General features: G+C 45.2%; 1 protein-coding gene across 3 annotated transcripts in view; it reads left to right on the forward strand.

The window, feature by feature from the left end:
• Positions 1-24,123, forward strand: part of Limch1 (LIM and calponin homology domains 1) — a 309,300-nt gene that overhangs the window by 256,494 nt on the left and 28,683 nt on the right. For all 3 annotated transcript variants that reach the window (XM_032915969.1, XM_032915970.1, XM_032915971.1), the window contains 6 exons: positions 3,364-3,490; positions 4,862-5,019; positions 5,179-5,587; positions 8,532-8,753; positions 20,668-20,758; positions 22,404-22,567. In XM_032915969.1, the coding sequence (XP_032771860.1) occupies positions 3,364-3,490; positions 4,862-5,019; positions 5,179-5,587; positions 8,532-8,753; positions 20,668-20,758; positions 22,404-22,567 (1,171 nt within the window). The remainder of the gene's footprint in view (positions 1-3,363; positions 3,491-4,861; positions 5,020-5,178; positions 5,588-8,531; positions 8,754-20,667; positions 20,759-22,403; positions 22,568-24,123) is intronic.

Below are 24,123 nucleotides of genomic sequence, written 5' to 3' on the forward strand. Positions count from 1 at the left end.
TCTGGTAATTGGTCTTCAGAGGTAAAAGATTTAATATTTCATTCCAACATCAGTTGAACAAAAGCATCGTGTGGCTTGAACAGACAGAGACCTGACCATCACCAGAAGGGTGAATGCTGCCTGCTGTCCTGAGCCAAGTTCCATGTCAAATCAGGGCATAAAACGCACAGATGTCATTTCTATAGATGACAACAATAATGGTATTCAGGCAGAGATGGGGGCTTTAAACAACTGTTTTCCCGTGTTTGTGTTGAGGTCAGCCCAGTTTAGAGTCTTAATCCTGAGCAGTCATATCCCATCGCCAAGCTCTGATGGACTATCTAGAATTATTTAGTTATCTGGGAGACAGAACCTCCACGTCCCCAACATGCAGTTCTGCCCGTGACTGCACAGAGTTAAGCAGACAGTAGAAGTGAGGCCTGGGTATTACTCTTAAACCCTCCAGTGGCAATATTTCATCGCTGACAGGAGGGCGTGCAATTGAGAGGCCAAACCCTACTCTGGTCTGATGAGCAGCAACATTGCGGTAGGACAGATTTATTCCTCTCAGACAGGCAGCTGCAGCACAGTTTGCTCAAGGTAGATCCTGGGGAAGGAAGCTACATTCAGAAGATTTTAGACCTGGCCCACACTTGCCTCTGAAAGCTCAGACACAGAAAAAGTTAGGGACCGTTTAAAGGGGCGGGAACTCCCCTCTCTGGTGTTTATAAAAAAAAACCAAAAACAAAAACAAAATGAAACAAAACACAAAAACAAAACAAAACTCCCCCTGTGGACCAGAAAGAAGGCAAGGAACTTCTTGTCTAGAGGTTTTATTTGAGAATGTACAAAAGTGCCAAATAACCACCTAACAGAGGGCGCTGTTGACACGAGTCATAGGGAGAACCAAATCACAAGGGTTAATTTTTAAAATAGAGCTGTGTGCTATCTTTTCATTTCTTTCCCCTGTCCCTTTCCCAAAATCTTTAAAGGCAATCAGTGGCATAAACTATACTTATTAATGGACATACTCTGAAGATACAGCCCAATCAAAAGACAAAGTGTCCTGATAAAATACAAGTCAGGGCAGACCTACCATAAAGGTAGCGGAATCTCCCCCTTCTGGCCAGTCAGGAATCTCTGTCATTTCATGGCCTCACATTCTCCTCAGGGGCACATTGCTCCTCTCCCAACAGGACTCTGCCAGAGGGCCTGCATCTTGGGAACGTCACGAAGCATTTTATTCAGTTTTCTGACTTCATATTGTGCTTTTTCAGATTCTTTTATGGCAAGCTGTTGATATTTCTTTAAAAAGAAATACACTCTCCCCGGGTGGGGGAGGTAGTTCTTCCTGATACAGGAGAAGCAAACAAGAGGCCCACTTAATTATCTGGCCTTTGGCCACATTTGGGCTAGGGTAAGTTGGAGCTTCACAGTGGGAACAGAAATGGTAAATCAAGGCAACTGTGGGGGCCTCTCCTGTTCCCTCAATGCCCTGCTGGTGAGGGAGCTGAATTCCGGACCCAGGAGAAGCCGGTGACTTCCGACTTTTCCCAACCCAGAATTCTGCCTTTAGAACTCGGGGAACAAAGTCAGGGGCCTCCCCTCTCTGCACAGCTTGTCTACTGCTCTGTAAGACATGCAGCTCAGACACATTTATTCATCCTAAGGCCTCAGTAGAAATTGTTATTTGCCTTAAAAATAACTGGCTAGATTATATATTTTAAAGGTACGACCCTCCCCTGCTCCAAGCATAGGAAAAGAAAGTGTAAGAGTTTCCATCTATTTCTAGAAGACCTACTTATATGAGAGAAATAAAAAACCTATGGTGATAGGTTAGACCTTTCTACTTAGCCGTATAAATTCCCGAACTTTTCTTAATGTTAGTAAGTACTGTAAAATAGATGAAAAAAATCACAGCCCTTTCCCCCTCTGAGGAGGAAGTTTATTTTTCTAGAAGGCACAGCTGCAAAAGCCAACAGGACCAGGAGAAGTAACAAGAGCAACCTCCTACCATGCTTTGTCACCCCTGTACCCCCCACACACACACACCTGCACACACTCGTGCACTCACACGCACATTCACATGCGCACACACACATGCATGCACACACATCTACACACACACATGCACTCAATGCACACTTACATGCACACACACATGCACACACGCATGCACACACACATGCACACGCACACGCACACACATTAGATTTTAAATGTCTAGCACCTGGAGAAAGGGACCAGAAACCCAGCCACTCATGCAGATTCACCCACCAGTGCTACATGCTGTTCCCACATCTGACGATGCCTGGAATCAGTTGGTTTCCAAGTGCACGTCTTCTCCCTGGGCCCCCAGCACCCGCCCCCCACGTTAAGCTATCTTCAAAAATAGATTATCGCCCTCTTTTATACCTAGGGGACTTAGAAGGTTTCTCCTTAACTCCCTAACTCCTAAACTTAAGTTCCTACTCAACGTTTGAGTTGTTTGGACTCAGAGCTGGTCTTTTCCCCCCTTAGGGGCAAGGGAGGGGGCTCTGCTTTGGTCTCTCCTTCTGTGTCACCCTGTTACCCTGCTGCTTCAATGCTTGCTCTTAACAGGGCTGTTAACAGAGTCACAGAACAGACTCTGGTCTTAGGAAGCTCCTGCAGAATCTGTCAACTGCGGGCACAGCCAGAAGGTTTGCTTTTCCTCATTACCCGGCCTTTCTTCCTCTTTCCCTTCAAAAAGGAAATTCAGAGGAATCCCATCAAAAACGAAACAATTGGGAACACATTAGGTGCAAAGTATACCCTCATTTATGAATTTGTTTCATCTTCTTAGTACAAAATGCCTTATCTTCTGATTCCAAGATGTACTATCAATTATGTGACTATATATATAAAAAAGAAAAAGAAATAGCCACAACACACCCATCATTTATTTAAATATGCAACGGTGGTGTCCTAATCTTGAGGCCCTGTGACTTTTTTTCTAAGTGAAGACATTGTCTCTGCGCATGTAAATCAGGCAAGCTCTCTTTTTCACCACCAAGTGTAGTGTGAAATTCCACTGCAATGGAATGTGCCCGCCCGCCGCCTCCCCCAACACATATATTCTCCCTAAATTATATACCTTTGAGTGAGAGGAGTGCGGGACCTTTAGATACTTTCTCCTGGCCCCTTTCCGGGCACCTTTCTAGAAAGCTCCCTTATTCAGGGCCATCAATGAAGACAAAGACATCCCCTCTTGGCTGTGCTGCTGGCCGCTGCTTCCCGCTGCAGAGCCAAGAGGCGGCTCTCAGCCCGGTAGCGCCCCCAGGCGGCGGTGTGCAGTGGCGGCGAAAGGAGCCCGCCGCCGGCTCTCATCCCGCTTGCTTTTTGTTTTTGCTCTCTCCGCATCAGGAGCACGAGTATGTTTGACATGCGGTGTGAGGAGGAGGCAGCGGTGCTGCCGCACAGCAGGGCCCGCCAGGAGCAGCTGCAGCTGATAAATAACCAGCTGAGGGAAGAGGACGACAAATGGCAAGATGTGAGTTCTGACCAAGGCCGCGGGCAGTGGGGAGGGACTCAGCCGACCACCGGACTGGGAGGGTAACTTGGACTTCAAAGTCATGCTGGGGAGGGGCCGGCCCAGCATTACAGAGGCCGTGCCAGTGTGAAGATTAAAGCAGAGGTCGGTAGGAACGTGGAGAGAGGAGAAGCCGGCACTGGTGTCTATCAGCAGGTACTCTGGCCCAAAGCTTGGTCACAAAGAGAAGGGGTGAGAGGCAGGCGACTAGGATAGGGGCAGAGCTGTGGTGTGCTGTCTTTTAATAGTCTATATTTAAGACTGATGGATGACGACGATGACTGCAGCTGTCAGCGTTAATTGAACCCGTAGCAGGCACTGTTCTGAACGCTTCGCTCTGGGTAATTCATCCTTTAGTAACTCTGTGTACTAGCAATGGTTATCTCCCAGCATCCACAGATGAGCCCCAGTCCCGCTAAGTCACTGCCCAAAGTTCCATAGCTAGTGAGTAGAGAGGTAAGGTTCAAACCAGGAAAGGAAGGTGCCAGAGGCCGATGAGAGCTTAGAGGTTGTGTGCTGAGAGCAAAGAGCTAAAGCAGGATACCCTTGTGGTAAGCAGAGAGGGAATCATTTTACCTTGTTCTCACTGGGGGGTCACTACTGTAAACCTCTTTCCATCATTAGTCAAAAAGTTGACTTCTCCAAAGTTAGCCCAGTGCCATGACAATAGGTCAACGGGTCTAGCATTAAGGGTCATCACATTCACTCCCAAAGCAGCATTGGATCGCCCACCCCCACTTTAGAAAAGATAAAAAAGGAGTTCAGAGAGGCTAAGAAACACAAAACGATGCATGAACATATCAGAGCTGGGTAATTCCACAGCTCTAGCTGATCCTTCCAACCCAGAAGTCCCTCACTGTGCTCTAACTACCTGTCGGATAGATCTCGATTACCTCCCCCAGACCAGAGGAACTCACGCAAACACAATCAGTGGATCTGTAAGACTCAACTCCAGAGTTCTGTCTTCATTCCCATGCAAGAGAAAACTGTACACAAATCCCTACGTTCTGTTGGTGGGATGTCTAGTTCCAATGCAGAGGTAGAAATAGGGGGGAAAAATGAAGTTTTCTATATTACCTGTAAGACAGTTCTGTCAGAAGACATGAACCTTGATTGCGTATGTCACACCACACTGTCTCGGTAAATTGCTGCCCTTTAATGACAGCGTGCACACTACCTGTTTCTTTCCCTGCCCTCTAGGCATCCTTGTTCCAACCAGGCTTTCGCAGGACTGTGTGGAAGTGTCCCAGCATAGTGCCTAGGTCCGTGAGTCACAGGAAGGCACTCTGTGCAGGCGGAGAATGAACATGGGATCTCTCTTCCTCCCCGCAGGACCTGGCTCGCTGGAAGAGCCGTCGAAGAAGCGCTTCCCAGGACTTAATCAAGAAAGAGGAAGAAAGGAAAAAAATGGAGAAGTTGATGTCTGGAGAAGATGGGACAAGTGAACGGAGGAAAAGCATCAAAACTTACAGAGAAATTGTCCAAGAAAAGTGGGTCTTTCCGTCGCTAGTGCGCGATAGTATCTAGTCCCGCTTTCCCTAAGCCACACGGTTTTGAAGCTACTGTTTACAGATTGGTTCTAGCTTGGTGGGAATGGTTGCAGCTTTCCTAGGTGTTTATTGCTCTTCTTCCCATTCCCCATCCTGCAGGGAGCGGAGAGAGAGGGAGCTGCACGAGGCATATAAGAATGCAAGGTCGCAGGAGGAGGCAGAGGGGATCCTCCAGCAGTACATCGAGAGGTTCACCATCAGTGAGGCTGTCCTCGAACGCTTGGAGATGCCAAAAATTCTGGAAAGAAGCCATTCAACAGAGCCAAACGTATCCTCCTTCCCCAACGACCCCAGCCCCATGAAATACTTGCGTCAGCAGTCATTGCCCCCGCCCAAGTTCACTGCCACGGTTGAGACCACCATCGCTCGCACCAGTGTCCCAGAGAGCAGCGTAGCAGCAGGCACTGGGTCTCCAAGCAAAACCAGCACTCCAAACACGGTGCCTATGCTGACACCCAGGCCTTACTCCCAGCCCAAAAACTCTCAAGAGGTTCTGAAGACGTTTAAGGTAGGGTGAATTTTTTGAGAGAAAAAAGATGGAAACCAAACTGTGGGTAGCTTGTGGACGGAAAGCCTTTGTCGAACAAAAGCCAACACATTTATGGTGGACAGTAGTACACATATTTCAGGAGCTTTGATTTGCAGCTACTTAAGGGACGGCTGTTCCTCTCAGTTCTGTTGTTCCTCTTAGTGGGCTCCCTGGGATAGACAAGTCATCTGACAATCGAGGTCTGTTTTCTGGTTTGATATTATGGTTTCTCATAGAGCAGCATAAACAAATCCTCATTTAGCAATACTCCAGGATGCACAGCATACTCAGGCCGTATTTGCCTTTCGTTTAAATAGAAAAACACACAGCTATATCTTATAGAAGGAAATTAATACTATATCCAAAGAGTTGCTATACTCGGGGAAAAGAACACATGAGACACAGAGTAGCAAGAAGTATGCTTGTCGTCAGGTAAGACAGGCTTTTCCTTGAGCAGAAACCAGGCTGTATCACCAGAGAGCCTATAAATCATTTTTGAGGACCTAAACACATATCTCCATTTGCTCTCAGTCCAGTGTCTTCCGATTTGCAGAGGAACATTCGACCTGCATCCTAAGCTCCCTCAACTCCAAAGGAAAATCAGTTCACCCTGTCCTTGCAGAAAAGTGGAGCTCATCAGTAGGAACTGTTGCCATTAGGGCTGGTGAGAAGTTTGTACACCCAACTAACTGAGCATTGAGTTAGTAGACCTCCATTACTGGACTTCAGAGAGAGCTCGAAACCTACTGTCTTACGTTTAAACAAGTCTAGGCATCTGAACGTGTGCCTTAAGCTTTGCTAGAACAAAAAAAATGGACGACCGGCCATTTCATCCAGATTGATTTAAAACGTTTGTCCCTAACAGGGTAACGACTGTATTCCTATTCTTCGTGGCTCCATCCTAAGAGCCTGGGATAGATCCCCAGAATAAATTCTTCCTGAGATTCATGAGAAATTGAAGACTTATATACAAAACACATATGTGTGCGCATACATGTGTGCCTAGCAGTGTCCTCAAGTGGCCCAAATATCTGTGCATTTCCTTGCGTGTGGGGCCACATGGGTGGGATACATTGATATAACTGGCTCTCCAGGTGTCTGACCACATCATTTGGAGATCCACCCCCTCTTATTTATGTAAATCGTGCAGTGGGAGCTCCTAATGATTAGGATAGAAGAATTTATAAATTAGGGCAGAACTTAGGCTCTGAGAAAACCTTGTCATTTTTGTTTAGTAACCTCTCTCTCTCTCTCTCTCTCTCTCTCTCTCTCTCTCTCTCTCTCTCTCTCTCTCCTCTGTGTGTGTGTGTGACTGTGTACTCACAACAAACAGCAAGACACTTTCTTTAAAATAAATGAACAGTCGTTGTCAAAGTAACATATACATAGGACAGTTGTTACTAGATTGGAGAGGCAAAGCAGCTTAGAAAAGTGTGTGTGTGTGTCTGTCTGTCTGTCTGTCTGGGCACATAAGACCCTGTCTCAAAACCAAATGAATAAATTATCAGTACCATAGTTTTACAAAGAAAAAAAAAGTAAAGAAAGATCAAGTGATACAATGTTAACATTTCCAAACCTGCTGTTGGGCTATTTTCAGTTTAGCGGTTGAGAATCATCACCTCAAACAATGATGTGGTCAATAAAACAATCTAAAATGTCACACGGATCACACTCAATAAAGATGAGCATGCTTTTTATCTGTGTCCACCATATTTACGTGTGCCTGCTGAGTTGTGCTGCAAATTTCCTACGAGTAGCAGGTAACACCGCGGGGTGGCCAGTAGCACAAATAAACTAATGCGGCTAATGCCCAGCCTTCCGCTGTTCCTTCCCAGAGACGCTAGAAGATCTAATGGGAACAGTGGTGTGAGGTATTGCAAAGTCATAAGCATCTTCAGCCGTATAACCCCACAGCACTGTGAAGAAGGCCGTTATGTTAAAATCTGCATTTTCGCACAGAGAGTCAGAAACTTGTGAGGTTGTGTAGCTGTTGAGTGGCAGAGTCACAGTTGGATCATAGGTCATCTCAACACAGATAGTCGGCTCAACCATCAGGAAGGCGGCCGGGTCCGCAGGTCCGCAGGCTCGGCGAGCGCCTCTCCTCCTCCTCCTCACCATGCTGCCTCCTCTCAATATGGCATGTGAAACAAAAACATTTTAATGAGCGTGGACGTTTTTCCCCCGAGGGAAAAAATAGAATTATAAAATTAAATAGAAGATTTATTGCAATGTAACATAATATCAGAATTCTTGCCCTCCATGATAACTTTATAAAAAAAAATCTTCCACGAGATAACCTCTAAAGTGCTCCTGATCAGAGGATGACCCACCTCATTTACATGGTAACTAGACAAAAAAAGCATTCAAATTGTGGAATTGCTATCACAACCTAACCCAAATATGTGACAGTGTTTGTATTTAAGATTCCTTGATTGGGGGGGGGGGGGCTGAAGGGATGGCCCAGTGGTTAAAAGCACTAGCTGCTTTCCCAGAGGATCCGGGTTCAATTCCCAGCACCCACATGGCAGTTCAGCACTGTCTGTAACTCTAGCGCCAGAGATTCTGACGCCCTCACACAGGCGTACATACATGTAGGCAAAACACCAATGCACATGATAGAAAAGTGTTTTTAAAAAATGTAAAAAGTGTATGCCTGCAAAATAATAAGTAAATTATTTTTAAAAAGATTCCTTGATATTTCTGTATTTTCAAACGAAGAAAACACATCAAGAGTCAGACGAATGTGAAATGTTGTCCAGTCACAAAGTGGTCAAAGAGAAGCCCTTACAGATGACATTGACAGACAACTGACTTCTAGACCCCATGAAAGCTCTGGAGAGAATTCTGTAAGGCGATTCAGAATGTGTTTGGCTATGTTCGGTTGAGTAATAGCATGCTCTCTTGTTCACCCTGGCTCTTCTAGGTCGATGGGAAAGTCAGCATGAATGGAGAAACGGCCCGTGGAGATGAGGAAGGAAAGGAAAAAGAAGACCCCACAGCGGTGGCCCCTGGCCCGTCCTTAACCAAGTCCCAGATGTTTGAAGGCGTGGCCACGGTGCATGGCTCTCCCGTGCAAGTGAAACAAGGCAGCAACAGCATCGAGATCAACATCAAGAAGCCAAATTCTCCTCTCCAGGAACTGACAGTAAGAAGCACCGTTGCCCCTTGGGATGGTCCTATCATGTAATTGGTCTCTAGAATAAGTAGGTCACGGACGCTGTCTCTTCCTTTCTCCTTGAGTATATACATCAGCTCTGGCCACATATACTGAAGTACTGTACACTGCCAGGCTTCTGCAGCAGAAACTCTCTCTAGCCTAGTGCATGAAAGTTAAATCCAAGGCGTCAGCACCTTGTGTTGGCAGTGAGGTGGAATCTGCCCTGCGCCTCTTCTCAAGCTCTTGATGCTAATTGGCTATCTTGACTGCCCAAGGCACATGACACATCACCCCAGCCTCTGCCTTCTTCCCCACCCCGGTGCCCTTCCTCTGTGTGTATGCACTCACGTGTGTGTCTGAGACCAAGTTTCCTGTTAAGAAGGAGATCAGTATGGGTGAATGCCTCCTGCACTAACCTTAACCAAGTTCATCTGAAATAACCCTATTTCCAAATAAGATCACAGTCGTAAGGAGAAACAACTCAGTCCATAACAATGGGCTATAATTAAGGATGCCATAATTTAAGAACAATAAATTAACGTCCGTTCATATTATTGGTCTCATGTTACAGAAAAACAATGATATCTTTAAATTATCCTATTTCTCTTATTGGTTAAAGACATCATTTGACTTGTTAATATAGTTTGAAAATAACCAGTCCCAGGCAGTACACATCTGTAATTCCAGTGTGTAAGAAGCTGAGATGGACTAGAGAGATGGCTCAGTGGTTAAGAGCAATGGCTGCTATTCTAGAGGTCCTGAGTTCAAATCCCAGCAACCACATGGTGACTCACAACCATCTATAGTGAGATCTTGGGCCCTCTTCTGGCCTGCGGGTGCACATGCAGATACATTAAGGTTTTTTGTTTTTTTGGTTTTTTGTTTTGTTTTGTTTTGTTTTGTTTTTGTTGTTGTTGTTTTTTAAATCTTTAAAAAACAAACAAAGAAGAACAGCCTGACACAGGACATTGCTAAGTTTAAGTTCAGCCTGAGCGCCATAGTGGAACCCTAACCCTGTCTCAAGATGAGTGGTTCTGTTGAACCTGACTTTTAATCTTTGATCTTCTCTCTCTCTCTCTCTCTCTCTCTCTCTCTCTCTCTCACACACACACACACACACACACACACACACACAACACCACACACACACATACATACACATACACAAACACACATACACCATACACACATACCACACATATGCACACACACATACACAGACATACAAACACATACATACACCATACATACACACCACACATATGCACAACACACACACAATCTATTTTCTATCTACTATTTACCTACCTATGTACATTCATGTATTTTTATTAGTTAAAAAACCCAAAAATTTATTAAAAGTACAATTAATTTTTATTAGCTTAAACTTCTAAATTCTAGTGGGGTAATTTAAGAACAGCAGACATGAGATTCAAAATGGCACAAGGCTTGCCGTTTTGGCGTATGCCATGGTATCAGGAGGGTTACACTTTCGTGGATCTCCCACCAGAAAGGCTCAGACTGCCAACCCAAGCTGGCAGCACCCACACAGGTATAGCCTAGGCTTTAGGGTAGAGGCTGCTCACACCCCGCATCCTACTGTGCTCATTTCTAGCATTTGGGTTTGTATTACAGTTCAAGGATGAAGAAATCGTTGAGGTTTTCTCAAAGATTTGGTCTGGAGGTAAACCTGCTTCCCTCCTCCTCCACTCACCAGGAGGCGCCTTGTCCCCAGCCCCACAGGCTGGGCCTGGTTCAGTAATTAGTCTTTTGGAGAATGAGTTCTTCCCACAGCCCCCCATACTCTGACACAGACTCAGACGGGAAGAGACAAAGGTCATTTCTTCCCCAGTGCTGTGACCCAGGGGAACGCTCAGTCCCGCCTGTGAACTGTCATGTTACTTCCACCTCTGGGGAAGCCTTACCAAGCTGCAGGACTGAAGTGTTGAGCTCCAGGAGGGAGGGAGAGAAGATCTTAACTCCTGAGATAAAATCCACTCCTACACTTAAACTAGAAAGCCCTGGATCCTTAGACACTGGGCTGGGCTTGCCTTTCTGGGAATGTTAGCAATTCTACTTCCCCACCCCGTGCTTCTCTAGAGCATTTTCTAGATTCCCTTCATTCCGAAGGGATTACATACCCCATGAAGTGACTTAGTTTAAGAGAAGCAGCATCCATGATATGAAATAAGTCATGGGACTTCACAGGCCTGTGTGTTCCCATAAGGGGACTCCAAAGGAAAGGGGGCCTTATGGCCTTTCTTCCCATAGTCAGCGTGGTGCTCAGCAGCCTTGGAGTATAGGCCCAAACTCATAGGCAAGCCTGGGGTTTCCTTCTTTTGTGTATTTCTTCCCTAGTTAGTAATCTCTAGTTGAGTAAATTAGAGTGCTGCAAACAGAGGGTGGCATTTCCAGCACTGTGCACTCTTAAACTTTGACAGGAGTCACGCCATTATTCTCTGAGTGGATCTATCATCTGTCTGTCTGCCTGTCTGTCTGTCTACCATCTGTCATGTATCTATCTCTCTATATATTTATCTGTCAACCATCTGTCTATCATCTCTCTTCCTCCCTCTCCTAATATGCATGTATATATGCATGTACATGTGAGTTTGAGTGTGTGTGTGTGTGTGTGTGTGTGTGTGTGTGTGTTTAAAGTTGCCAGCTGTGTTATGTGGAACTTTGACTCACTACTAGAAAGCTCTTCATGTATGCTGGTTACTTAAGATTCTAAACATTTCCACTCAAGCATGTTATCTCAGAGTCATCTTAAAACTCTCCTCCCGAGGGTTAGACATGGGCCATGCCTGTGTCACAGTATTTGGAAGGCTTACTCAGGGGCATTGGTGTACATTCGAGGCCAGCCTAGCTCATTTGGTGAGCTCCTAGCCAGCTAGGGAAAACAGAGTGAAATTATCTAAAAATAAATGAATAATTGCCTCTTTAAAAGAACAAGAATCCGTTTTTAGAAATCTGAATCCTTATTTTCGTCCTTCTCTGTTATTGCAAAGAAGCAAGCTGCTTTATTCCTACTGGAAAAGTGCAGTGAATCACTCCTAGTGGAGGACGCTGGCTGTCTTGAAACAGGATGTTGTGCTTCCAAGCCTCCCAAGCATGGGTACCGGCTTGGACTTGCCTTTTCTATTTCTGACTCATTCTCCCAGTTCCATGGGGCTGTCAAAAGAATAGTGTTCTTCTTCCTAAATAGTGTCTTTTCTTCCAAAAACTGCATTCTCAAACCAGACATGCGCTACAGAGGAGTAGCCTCACCCACTACTGAAATGTCACCGTTGCTTCAGGACAAGCTGAACTGTGCAGAGAGCACAGTGGCAACAGTGGGCAGGAGTGTGAATGCAAATGTGAGGTGAGCCCCAGGGAGGGGAGGCAGCGATGCTCCGGCCCAGGGCTCTGAAGTGAGAGTGGCTGCCCCAGGCTGATGACACGATGATGACACGTCACCGCTTTCGGTTTTCTTCTACTTCATCTTTCTCAGGGATGCTGCTGAAACCATGGTCCTCTTCCTGTATAAACAGGTTGGGAGTGAACTCAGATCTCTTGCAATACTTGGGCTGGGTCTACATAGACCTTCCCGTTGCAGACCCTCCTGCTAGGCTCTGTCCTCTAAGGACAGGATTATATTAGTGACCACCATGCCGCTGCATGCCTGCTTACCAGGAATGAGTGAAGACTCACTCTGCACCCAAGTATTTAAACTAGAAAAAAAGAAGCAAGATATACTATTATATATTAATTATGGATGTATATCTTTTCATTAGAACTAGAGAAGTATACCAAACAATATGTAAGTAAATGTGAGATTATAGACTGAGGACACCAGAATATAAGGTGGAAAAGTATCGCTAAGATCAGTGTAGATAGGATGCGTTCTGGGAAAGTTTTATGTGGGGTGTGGACTTTGAGGCCTGACCTTCAATGTGGATATTTGATTGAATTGGAAGACAGAGGCAGCTGTTCCACATAGTGGGGATATTAGAATGAAAAGACTCTAAGAGAGAGACCAGGCAGTGTTGCAGACCAGATGCTGTCCTTTCCAGACAGAACACTGGTTCCCTTCCCTCCCTGTTACTTATGAGATCTTTCCGAGTTTAGTTTCTCTCAATATCTCTGTTAGAAGCTCAATAAAAACCTAGCACCTTGCGTTTTAAAATACCAGCTTCTGTTAGAGGATGCTCTCACAGCCCACGTACAGGGGCCTAGACAACAGGCTTGGGAAGGAATCTAGATGTTTTCCTAAGCTGACGATGAATCGATCCTATGTTTGTAGCCTATTGAAGGATGTGCTTTGTCTTCGTGATGTTCGGTATTGATTATCCGCTTGATAGATTCTAGAATCACCTAGGAGACCAGCCTCCAAGCACGGCTAGTTTGGGTTAATTGAGGTGGGAAGACCCACTTTAAATGTGAGTGAATAAAAGGGAGAAAGGGAGCTGAGTGCCAGCATTCACCTCTGCTTCCTGACAGCAGAGGCAGTGTGCACCAGCCGCCTCGTGCTCCTGCTGCCGTAAGGACTGTGTCCCCTTAAACTATGACCCCAAGCCAGCCTCCCTCCCTTACATTGCTTCCGCCATGTATTTTTATCACCACAAGAGAAGTGACTAATGTCGTCTCCCTCAAAGCCATCTCCATGGTAGTGCTGGTGAGTTTTGTCCGTTGTCAGTCATACTTGCATTTGGATCTGTGCTCTGCTTGGTGGTCTGAAAATGACCTCTCCTAAATGACCTCAAGAACTCCATGCAGTAGGCCAGACACGAGCTGAACATGTTTAAGTGTCTGACTTCAGTCTGTGTGTAGAAGTAAGTAATGGACTACTGTTACATGTACTAATACATGTCAGATACTTAGTGTGAGATTGCACATCTGCCAAACGCTTAGCTTGATGTCAAGGTGACTTGTAGACCACAGGCACCCTTACAATGCTTAGCTTGACGTCAAGGTAACTTGTAGACCACAGGCTACTACCACAAACAAGCTCAAGGTAAAACAGATTCCCCTAGAAACACAGAAGAGAGAGAGAGATAAAGATTTGGGAAATTTACATGAGATTGTCAAAGTTACCATTTTGAGCAGATGCGAATTTTATATGCACGAGATGGATTCCTTGTCTTCTTCCAGCTGCTCGAGTCGGTCAATCCAGTTTATTCTCTAGAAGTCGTGCAGCTGTGAACATCTCTTTCTAGGAGATAGAATGTCTCTATCACTGATACTCTTCCCCTGGATCTCTTTGTATCTGTTTGTTCTCCAGTCTTGGCTCCCTCCTACCACCTGGGCTCCCAAGATTCCACTCTGCAGGGACAGTGACCCTCTGTCACTCCATTTCATGAAGGCCAACCAGATCTCTCTCACACAGTCACTCATCCCAGATGACGGAGCCCCAGTGATCAGTGGCCGTTCTTGTGTGCTGAGCCAAGCTCAGCTCTTGGGTATCTCGAGCACTCTGAGCTTTTCTCAAACTGAGTGATGAGGTGGGTCTGTTTGTCCCTTGTCTTGAAAAAGCTTGTGGCCTTCCTCAAAAAAAAAAAAAAAACACTCAGCACTTTCCTCCTGTTCTCTGATCCAGGGGAACAATCAGATCTTTCTTGCTCCTTCTGCTTCAGAGTGAGAGCAGGGCAAAGGCATCTGAGTAGGCGCTGTTTGCCTTGCAGTTGACACCAACTGCAGATTCCTTTCGGATGTCAAATGTCAACAGACATATCTTTAGAAAGTGTTTCTTCCCAGCCAGAAGTCATCTTAAGGTTGGTAGATGAGTGCTTTTGAAAAATATCTATTAAATACTAACCTATATTTGTATATAGAATTGTTTAGCAATTTCAAGAGGATATGTGTCAGAGGAGATAAATTAAACTTGGCCCATCTTAAGTGGTTTGAAAATCATCAGGTAGATAGCATGGTCCGTGTGTGTGTGTGTGTGTGTGTGTGTGTGTGTGTGTGTGTGTGTGTGTGTGTGTGTGTGTGTGTGTGTGTATGTGTGTGTGTGTTGTGTGTGTATGTGTGTTGTTGTGTGTGTGTGTGTGTGTGTGTGTGTGTGTTTGTTTATATGTGTGTGTTTATGTGTGGTGTGTGTGTGTGTGGTGTGTGTGTGTGTGTGTGTGTGTGTTGTGTGTGTGTGTGTGTGTGTTGTGTGTGTGTGTTTGTGTGTGTGTGTAGTGGTGTGTATGTGTGTGTCTGTGCATGTGTGATGTGTGTGTGTGTGTGGGTAGTGGTGTGTGTGTATGTGTATGTGTGTGTGTGTGTGTGTGTGTGTTTTGGTGGTATGTTGTGTATGTGTTGGTGTGGTGTGTGTGATGTGTGTGTGTGTGTGTGTGTGGGGGGTGGTAGGTGTGTATGGGGTGTGTGTGGTGTGGAGTGTGTGTGGTGTGTGTTTGTGGGGTGTGGTGGGGTGTGTGTGTGTGTGTGTGATTTCGGGGTGTGTGTGTGTGGTGTTTCGGTGTGTGTGTTGTGTGTGTGTGTGGTGTTTGTTGTGTGTATGGTGTGTTGTATGTGTGATGTGTGTGGTGTGTGTTTCACACGAGTGCTTCAGGACAGACTGTGTGTGTGTGTGTGTGTGTGTGGGTGGGGTGTGTGTTTGGTATGTGTGCGTCAGGACGGGTTGTGGGTGAGTGTGTGTGTGGGTGTGGGTGGGGTGTGTGTTGTGTGTGTGTGTGTGTGTTGTGTGTGTGTGTGTGTGTGTGTTTGTGTGTGTGTGTGTGTGTGTGTGTTGTATGTGGTGTGTGTGTGGTGTGTGTGTGTGTGTGGTGTGTGTATATGTGTGGTGTGTGTGTGTGTGTGTGTGTGTGTGTTATTTAAAGCATGGAGAATTAGATCTCCTGGCTTGCTGTTTCTCCTTCTAGTGGTGACAGATTCTTAAGGTAAAAGGAGAATCACATGCGTAGCATATGTGGCACTGGGTCATAGCGCCTGGACACAAATACACTAGTTTTCCAGGCCTGTATCCAGTTAGTCAAACCTGGAGCTAGAAAATCTCTCACCATCCCAGAATAGTCCCAGGAAGGTCCTTGGACATCACCATTTAAACGACAGAGGTCAGCCGCTGAGCTGGAGCGTAGGTCTCAGGCTGGCCCCTACCCTTCTGCCTTACGGCTGCCGTCCACACTTTGATTGCCCTCTGCCAGTCCACCAAGGCTGTAGTTCAGGGGAGCAGCCGGTAGCTAGGTAGATTTTTGTGGCTAAGCCGTGTGATTCTGAAGCCAGGAATCTGCCACCTCCTGCCTCTGGTGTTGGGGCCTAGTCAGGCGGTGAGGCTGGTTTGGATGGAGTTCTTGGTGAAGTGGAAGCCAATTTCTGGCTTAGCCTCGTGCAAACCCTTCTGTGTGCTCATTCATTCCCGTCCAGGACTCTGTTTGTGTTTGTTTGTTTTCATCCTTGAAAAACCCGTTTCCAGTCGGAGGAGGGAAGACCCATCTTCTGAGCTGTCACTGAAGGAAGCACGGGTCAGAAGGCACATTTGCCAGAAAGGGTGCGTTTTAGAAGCAAACCTTGGATTCTATCAGGGCTGGTTGAGACTGCCAACTTTGAAGTCATTTCCTTGGACGTGATGCCATTAATGCAGAAAAAGCAAGCATTCAGGATGAGGAAGCCAGACTTAAGTTAATTAAACCAGCTTTGGGAATTTCCCGTGGTTACAGATAGTCTTTGTGTGTTACAAAACTCACAAAACTTTATAGAAAAATATAAGGTGCCCACCCGTTACATTACCCACTGTTAAATTCATTTTTAAAAAATAGCTTAAAATACCCCCCTTTTTTTTCCTCTTGGTACATATAAAGAGTTTTTAACGAGTTACAGCCCTTTCTCTCTCTCTCTCTCTCTCTCTCTCTCTCTCTCTCTTCCGTGAATATTTTGCAATGGTGGCTTGATTTGGGTGAATAATATGTATTTACACTAAGCTTTGGAGCATGCACTGTGCAGATAATGCATTTATTTTAGAATGACATTTGTTTTCCACCCTTGGCACTCGGAGTGTCTGGCTGGGGACAGTACGGTCTTGGCCGCTCTGGAGCTGACTGAACTGCCTCCTGCCCTGGAGGATTCCAGGAAGTTCTAACCTTCCGCTGAATAATGAACAGTTGGTACAGGACAGAAAGGGAATAGAAATGGCAGCTTGGATGTTCTGCAGTGAACTTGAAGGTCTCAGGTACTCAGTTACTTCTTATGAAACTCTAAATGCTGAGACCACCAAAGGTAGATATGGCTCTAAGGCCACCGATGGTGTGGGGACATTATTGGCCCAGCCCAGGGTTTCCACCTTTCTTGTCTACTGGCACTGGGACCCTTGCAAGCCACTTACCCTCAGGCTTTGTGAAGGGACTATGCTGATACTGGCTAAGTTCACCCTGATGGTTAAATGCTATCATCCTTATCAGGGGCCTCAGCAGCAAAGATGCCTGCTAAATGGGCTAAATTTTAATCACGACAACCGTATTTCAGCCATTACTGAACCATACTGAGTACCAGGCTGTCAGTCCTTAACCGGCATTTCAGGATGAAATATCTGAGCAACCTGAGAAGTCTGTTAGCCAGGCATGACTAAAATGTTACTGAAGTGTGGTATGCCAGTTACACAATTCTAGGTGAAGTAGTTAATGCTGGTGGGGCGCGTCCTGTAAGCATTATGTGTTAGCATTATGTGTTAGCATTATGTGTCAGCATTATGTGTTAGCATTACGTGTTAGCATTATGTGTTAGCATTATGTGTTAGCATTATGTGTTGAACAGGCTTCAGCAACACTCTATATCCTTGAGTTCATTGGCACACTTTCTGTGTTTCCACGTCTACAAATCAAGGCTGCTCTTGCAATCCACAGTGTGTCATGTTTAACAGCGTGTTTTCTCTCTTAGTGGTACCTAAAATGATACAGCTTGAACGGGATGGCATCCTAGGTGGCATAAATTATGTTCATTTCTTTCCATTTCTAGGATCCGGGTTTGTAGTTACTCTGCTCTCGTGATAGGAGACACAAGTGTCCTCAAGAGGCTAGCTCACCAGTATTTAGCTGCAAGTTTGTTTTCCAGCTTTAGATAGTCTTCTATAATTTAATATGTTTGGAGAAGGAAGCTAAGAATCAGTAGCCCTGCCAGTGTTTTATATATTAATGTCATAAAACAAAACTACCATGGCATATTAATGTGTCTAGTTGTGTTAGAGTGAACTTCAGATGTAAAGGTCTAACTTCTTCCTTGATAGTGTTAGACTGCTTGACTTTCAGAGACTCCCGTAAATATGTGAGTGCACGCAAATACACACATACCATATACACACAATACCATGCATGTAACACACTCATATATGCACAAACACACATATATGTAGAGCCTCTGTATAATAAAGAGACTTTGGTTGATTATTTTCATTCATCGTATTTCTCAAAGGAATTCAATTCAAGTGTTTTGATATGATAAACAGATGTTTAAAATCTATTAAATAATATTAATGTGGTGGCTATTGTCTGTGTGCTTTCCTTATTGACAGTGTTTTGGGGCACTGCTTGTCTCTTTCTTTTTTTATGATACTGAGGATCAAGCTCTGAACCCTGTGTGAGCCATGCAAGCATCCTACAGTTGTCCAACCCCTGGGGCTTTTCAGTTTCACTTGACTCACTAATTTGGCCCAGGCAGGGTTTGAACATGTGACCCCATGCACCACCATAACTGACCTGCCTAGAGGTTTTAAAGCCAGCCTCAAGGCATAAGCCTAAAGTGTCAACTGTTTGAGAGGCTGAGGCAGGAGGATTGCAGGGTCTTTCTGGTTACAGAGTGAGTTCAAAGATGGACTGCTCAAGACCCTGACTTAAATAAAGAAAGGGTAGAGGCAGGGTGTGGCTCAGTGGTGGACTGCTTCACTTGCATATGCAAAGCTCTATCGAATGCTCAGTACTGAAAAAGAAAAAACACATTTTTACCTTGAGAGTATGCTCTTTCCAACGTGATATATGATTATTAGAAAACTCCAGTCTAGTTATGAGTATTCCAAAATACCCCATCCTCCAAAAGAAAAAGTATGTATTTCCCTATTGTAAAATCTTTTAGAAGTTTGAAAGATTTGGCTTAAAATTCTATTTTTTAATGAAAAACTTTTACATTTATTTTGTGTGCATGTATATACATATGTATGTATGTAGCTATGTATGTACCTATATGTGTATATGTATGTGTATCTGTATGCATGTATGTATATACGTATGTATGGTTGTATGCATGAGGGCACAAGCATCGTGTGTCTGTGGGTGTCCGAGAACAACTTGAGGGAGGTAGTTTTCTCCTGGGAGATATTTTATGAAGTATTTAATAATGCCCGTTCTAAAAACCAATATTAGCATTTATCTAGAAACCTTTTCAAGTTTATGAAATGTTTTATACACACTAAAAACTCAACTTTAGTCTTTTACATAAAACTTCTACTAAAAAGAAAAACAGAAATCACAGGGTCACCGACTTGCTGTCCTTGGCGCGAGTCTTCCAGATACATCTAGTTTAACCTTTCACTTACCTTTACTGAGCCGCCTAGGTAAGGGGAGGGAAACTTTGGACTTAACTCCGAAAGACACTGAAACTACACTGATTGTTTTCCGATTGTAGAGCATTTAGAACATATAAAAAGTGTGGATAAGGAAATGGGAAAAATCATTCCAAAATGTAAACACATTTAAAAAAACAAACACTATTAACATTTTCTATTTTCTTGGGGTTGGACGTTTCTATTTTTACTGTTTTAGTTACCATAAAATATTGGACTCCATTATGACATTTGCACAACACTGTGTATGACTCCTGTTTCTCCTCCCTCACTGCTATCCACCCCCACCCCCCGCCCCTGCTGGTCTACTATTTAGTCCACTTTTGCCTTTATCCACACATACATATGGCATAGATATGTATGTGTGTGCACATGTGTATATAAATGTGTACATTGTATATTTTAATTTATAAACTGATAAATTTATATGTGCATAAACATGTATACAATCTTGCATATGTAGACATAACTCTCTCTATATGTGAACCTTAATATTTTAACTCTACACTGAACAGCAGCAATTTTCACACATCACTGCTGTACGGCAGGTCTCGTGTGTTTAGTTACTCTCTTCTTTGCCAGTGCTTGGGATCAAACAAGCCCAGGGCCTCCTGGATGCTAGGCACCCACTCCCCCTGAGCAATGTCCCCAGCCTGCTTAGCATCTTATTTTCAGTGACCATGTAGTGCAGTGCTACCCTTTACGGTCCTAAGTAATCCATTCAACTGTTCCCCATCTGTTGAACATTTAGGTTGATATGCGATTTACTTTTAACTATTAGAAAGACAAAAGCCTGCAGCCGACAGCCGTGAGGCACTGCTGTGGAGAGGTAGTTACTGTGGTGTGGCAGTGAGTGAACCGGAAGTCAAGGAGACCCCTTATTGGGAGCATGACCTTCCCAGCTGTCAGGACGAAGGAGAAGAGATGACTATAAACTCTACAGAGAGCCTCAAGGGAAAACCTCTCGCGTTCAGAGCCACAGGTCCCTATGTCCAGGACGGCCAATTGAGAAGTGCGTTATCCTTTAAAAGTCAAAGAAAACCCCCTCTGGCAGCTTGAAAGAATTCAGGGGTGACTGGGTGGTAACGTGTCTGGGCGGGGGACCAGGGAAGAATTCTGTGAGGCTGCGTGGGAAGAAGAAGGCTGGGGAGGGTGGGCACATGGAGCCGATTCGTTCAGGCTCGCAAAGGTCTCTTTCCAACAGAATAGACTCAGACTCCCAACATAGAGCTGCTCGGAAACAGGAGACAGTTTGCATGGGCAGCCCACCTTGTTGGCCTCAAAATTATTATTAAAGAGGTGGCCTTTGCTGCTTAGAACTTTCGAGGGCTTGGTTTATTCAAGAGAGGTTAAAAAAAAAATCTTTTTCAGGCAGCCTCTGAGGAAACTGAGTCAAACGGCCGAGATGATGAGAACGGTGAAGAGAGCTCAGGGGCACGGGATGTGGAGCCGGATTCGGCAGGTTTGTTTCCTAGCATGCTAGCTTCCAGGTAAACCTTGGCGGCTAGATAGAATGGTGACGCCAGTTTTCCTTACTAAACTTAAGGGCAGTATCGGGCTCTGTGGGGTTGTGCTGCCACCTAGAGGCTCTGGGGAGAAATTCTGACTGTGTCATTAATGTTTCTGCTGTGTGTGTGTGTGTGTGTGTGTGTGTGTGTGTGTGTGTGTGTGTGTGTGTGTACCCTGTTATTTTATTTCCTAAAATTGGGTTGTCCTAGTTGCTTTGTGATAACTTTGATAAACCTCAGTGTTGGGGAGGAAAGGAAAGGGTTTGTTTTATCGTAGAACTCCCAGATCATAGTCCATCCATCAAAGGGGGGTCAGGGCAGGAACTCAAGTCGGGGGACCTGAAGGCAGGAGCTGAAGCAGAGACCATGGAGGGACACTGCTTGATGTCCCCCCTAGCTTGCTCAACTCCCTTTCCTAGGCAGCCAGACCCACCTTTATAGGGACGGCACCCCTCACACAAGGCTGGGCCTCACACATCAATTAGCAATCAAGAACTCGTCCCAAGGACATGCCCACAAGCCAGCCTGACCCAGGCAATTCCTCAACCAACATTCCCTCGTCCCAGGCGTGCCAGGTTGACAACCAGGATTAACCGTCCCCAAGGTCACATGCATTAGCACACTCCCATGGCAGTAGATAAGGCATACACCACAGCATACGTAATAACTGTCAGTGGTGTAGCTTGGTGGTAGACTATGTAAGGCCCTAGATATTCTTGTAAGACTTTCTACACATTTCTTTTGGTAAATATGAAAACTCCTCTTCCACCACCAAATTATTCTTAAATGGCATTTTAAAAATGCCATTACTAAAAACAATAGCATAAGATTTTCCAGCTGGACTAGGCCTCCACATATGATTATACTCCCTCACTGGGTGACCTTTCCACCCCCTCTGAAGTGTATCTAATTCTTTAGATATCAGAGAACAGCTTGTCTCTCATGTGTTCTATCTATCTGCCCCTCAATCCCTAACACAATCCAGTTAAGAAAACGTAGTTTGCGAAAGGAAAGGTTTTGGAGAGGTAGCTCAGTGGGCAAAGTGCTTGCTGCTGCATAAACCTGAGAACCTGAGTTGAGATCCCCAGCAACTTCGAGAAAGCGGGGCTCCATGCATGTAACCCCAGTACTAGTAGGGCAGAGACAGGGGTCCCAGGGCCTCCAGGCTACCTGGAGAAAGGGATCTGCAGTTTCAGTGAGAAATTCTGCCTCAGAAAATAAGGTGGGACCATAGAGGAAGACACAACAGACAACGTCAGCCTCTGGCCTCCGGATGAGCACAGCAGCAAACACGACAAGGGAAAGTTAGTTTGTCACTCGGTCGCAAGCTCAGACTGTGGACATTCTGTTATCCACTCCACCGTCATTCAATAGTTTGTGTCACAAGCTACTCAGGGTGCATGACTCTTACGAGCACTCTTTCATAGTAGGGCAGTCGGGTGAGAATCCTGCCACCGTGGGCCCTTTGCTGTGTGTCCTCCCGTAGTGACCCAGCTTGTCATCAGGAGGACTCTGATGAAAGGGTCCTTTGACTTTGAAAGAAGATTTTCTTTGTGTGATTTCCTTTTTCTTCCGTTCCCACCTGTGACCGCCCTCCAGAGCCACAGCATTTTACAACAACCGTGACGCGGTGCAGCCCAACCGTGGCCCTGGTGGAGTTTTCTTCCAGCCCGCAGCTGAGGAATGAAGTACCAGAAGAACAAGACCAGAAGAAGCCAGAAAACGAGATGAGCGGGAAGGTGGAGTTAGTGCTGTCCCAGAAGGTGAGGTCACGGTGGGGGAGGAGTTAAACCAGAGGTTAAAGGGCTTCAGGCAGCCATGAGACACTGCCTGAGACCGGGCAGCCAGCAGGCATGAGAGCTGGCTTTCTTACTTGTCTTCAATCTACATGCTTCTCTAAAAACTAGAGTGTATGTTTACACACACACACACACACACACACACACACACACACACACGCACACACGCACACACGCACGTGCATCATGCTTGCATGTTGTAAAGAGACACCATGACCAAGGCAACTTATAAAAGAAAGCATTTAATTGGGGGTTTTCTTACAGTTTCAGAAGAGTCCGTTATCATTTTGGTGGGAAGTGTAAGATCAGGGAGGCAGGCATCATTCTGGAAAAGAATCTTACATCTGATCTACAAACAGGAAGAGGGAGGGAGGGACGGACGGAGTGAGGGGGAGGGGGGAGAGAGAGACAGAGACAGAGAGAGAGAGAAGACAGAGAGACAGATGGGGAGACTAGGCCTGGCTGTGGGCTTTTGATACCTCAAAGTTGACACCTAAATGACACACCTTCTAACAAGACCACACCGCCTATTCTTTCCCAAAACTATTCCATCAACTAGGGAAGAAGCATTCAAATATCTGAGCCTGTAGAACCCATTCTCATTCAAACTACCACTGTATATGGGGGGGGGGGATACATACATTTGCATTACAGATATTTCAAATGCCATAGAATATGCAAGCCCATTTGCTAAATGTACAAATAGAATGAGAGGGTGGAGAACTGAGGCATTCTGTATGAGTAATACTCCAGCACTCATGCTTTTCACCTAATCCTAAAGAGACTTCATTTCATTTAAATGTGAACATGCTGTAGAATCCTGTTAAATTTAGGTCTTAGCTTACTGTAGATGGACTCGCTGGTTTGTTTCGTAACCTGACATCTTATAAATATTCCCTTCCCGTTGTGTACCTACTTCTTAACAATGCTATTAACTGATACCACTGGGTAAAATAACAACTTATGATACAATGGCCTCGTGTATTAAGTGTGGTTCATACTTAGAGTCTTGTGTACAGTAGTTGGGTTTGTTTTTAAATACCAAGACTAAAAACTCTTTCCCATTTATCTCAGTGGTTGGATTTCTAAGGAATTTTAAAACTGTGGAGTCCCTTCCAGACCAGATGGGCAGACTCTTGGGCACATGGTCCTGGCGTCTGTAAAAGCTCTGGGTAATCCTAATGACCCCCAAAGTGGAGCCATGCCTTGTATGTCAGATTATTTATGGCAATGTTCCACCCTTCAAAAACAACCTAAATACAGATTTGACCTTCAAGTGGAAATTTTGCCACTTAGTTCCGTTTCATACACTTACTCAGCCACATTAACTGTGCACCTACGATGTGCCAAGTCCGGTAGTAGACGCTGGGTATTTGATAGGGAACAGGACACATCACCTGGCCCCACAGAGCTGAGTGACGTGTCCTTGGAGGAGCCGCTAAGATGCTTGATGTCTGATGAGTTTTGAGCATTTCAGACCTCAGCTATTCCCTGTTTCTATACAGAGAGAATTACTGAGC

Source organism: Rattus rattus, chromosome 11, assembly GCF_011064425.1.
Source record: "Rattus rattus isolate New Zealand chromosome 11, Rrattus_CSIRO_v1, whole genome shotgun sequence".
Lineage (NCBI taxonomy): Eukaryota > Metazoa > Chordata > Mammalia > Rodentia > Muridae > Rattus > Rattus rattus.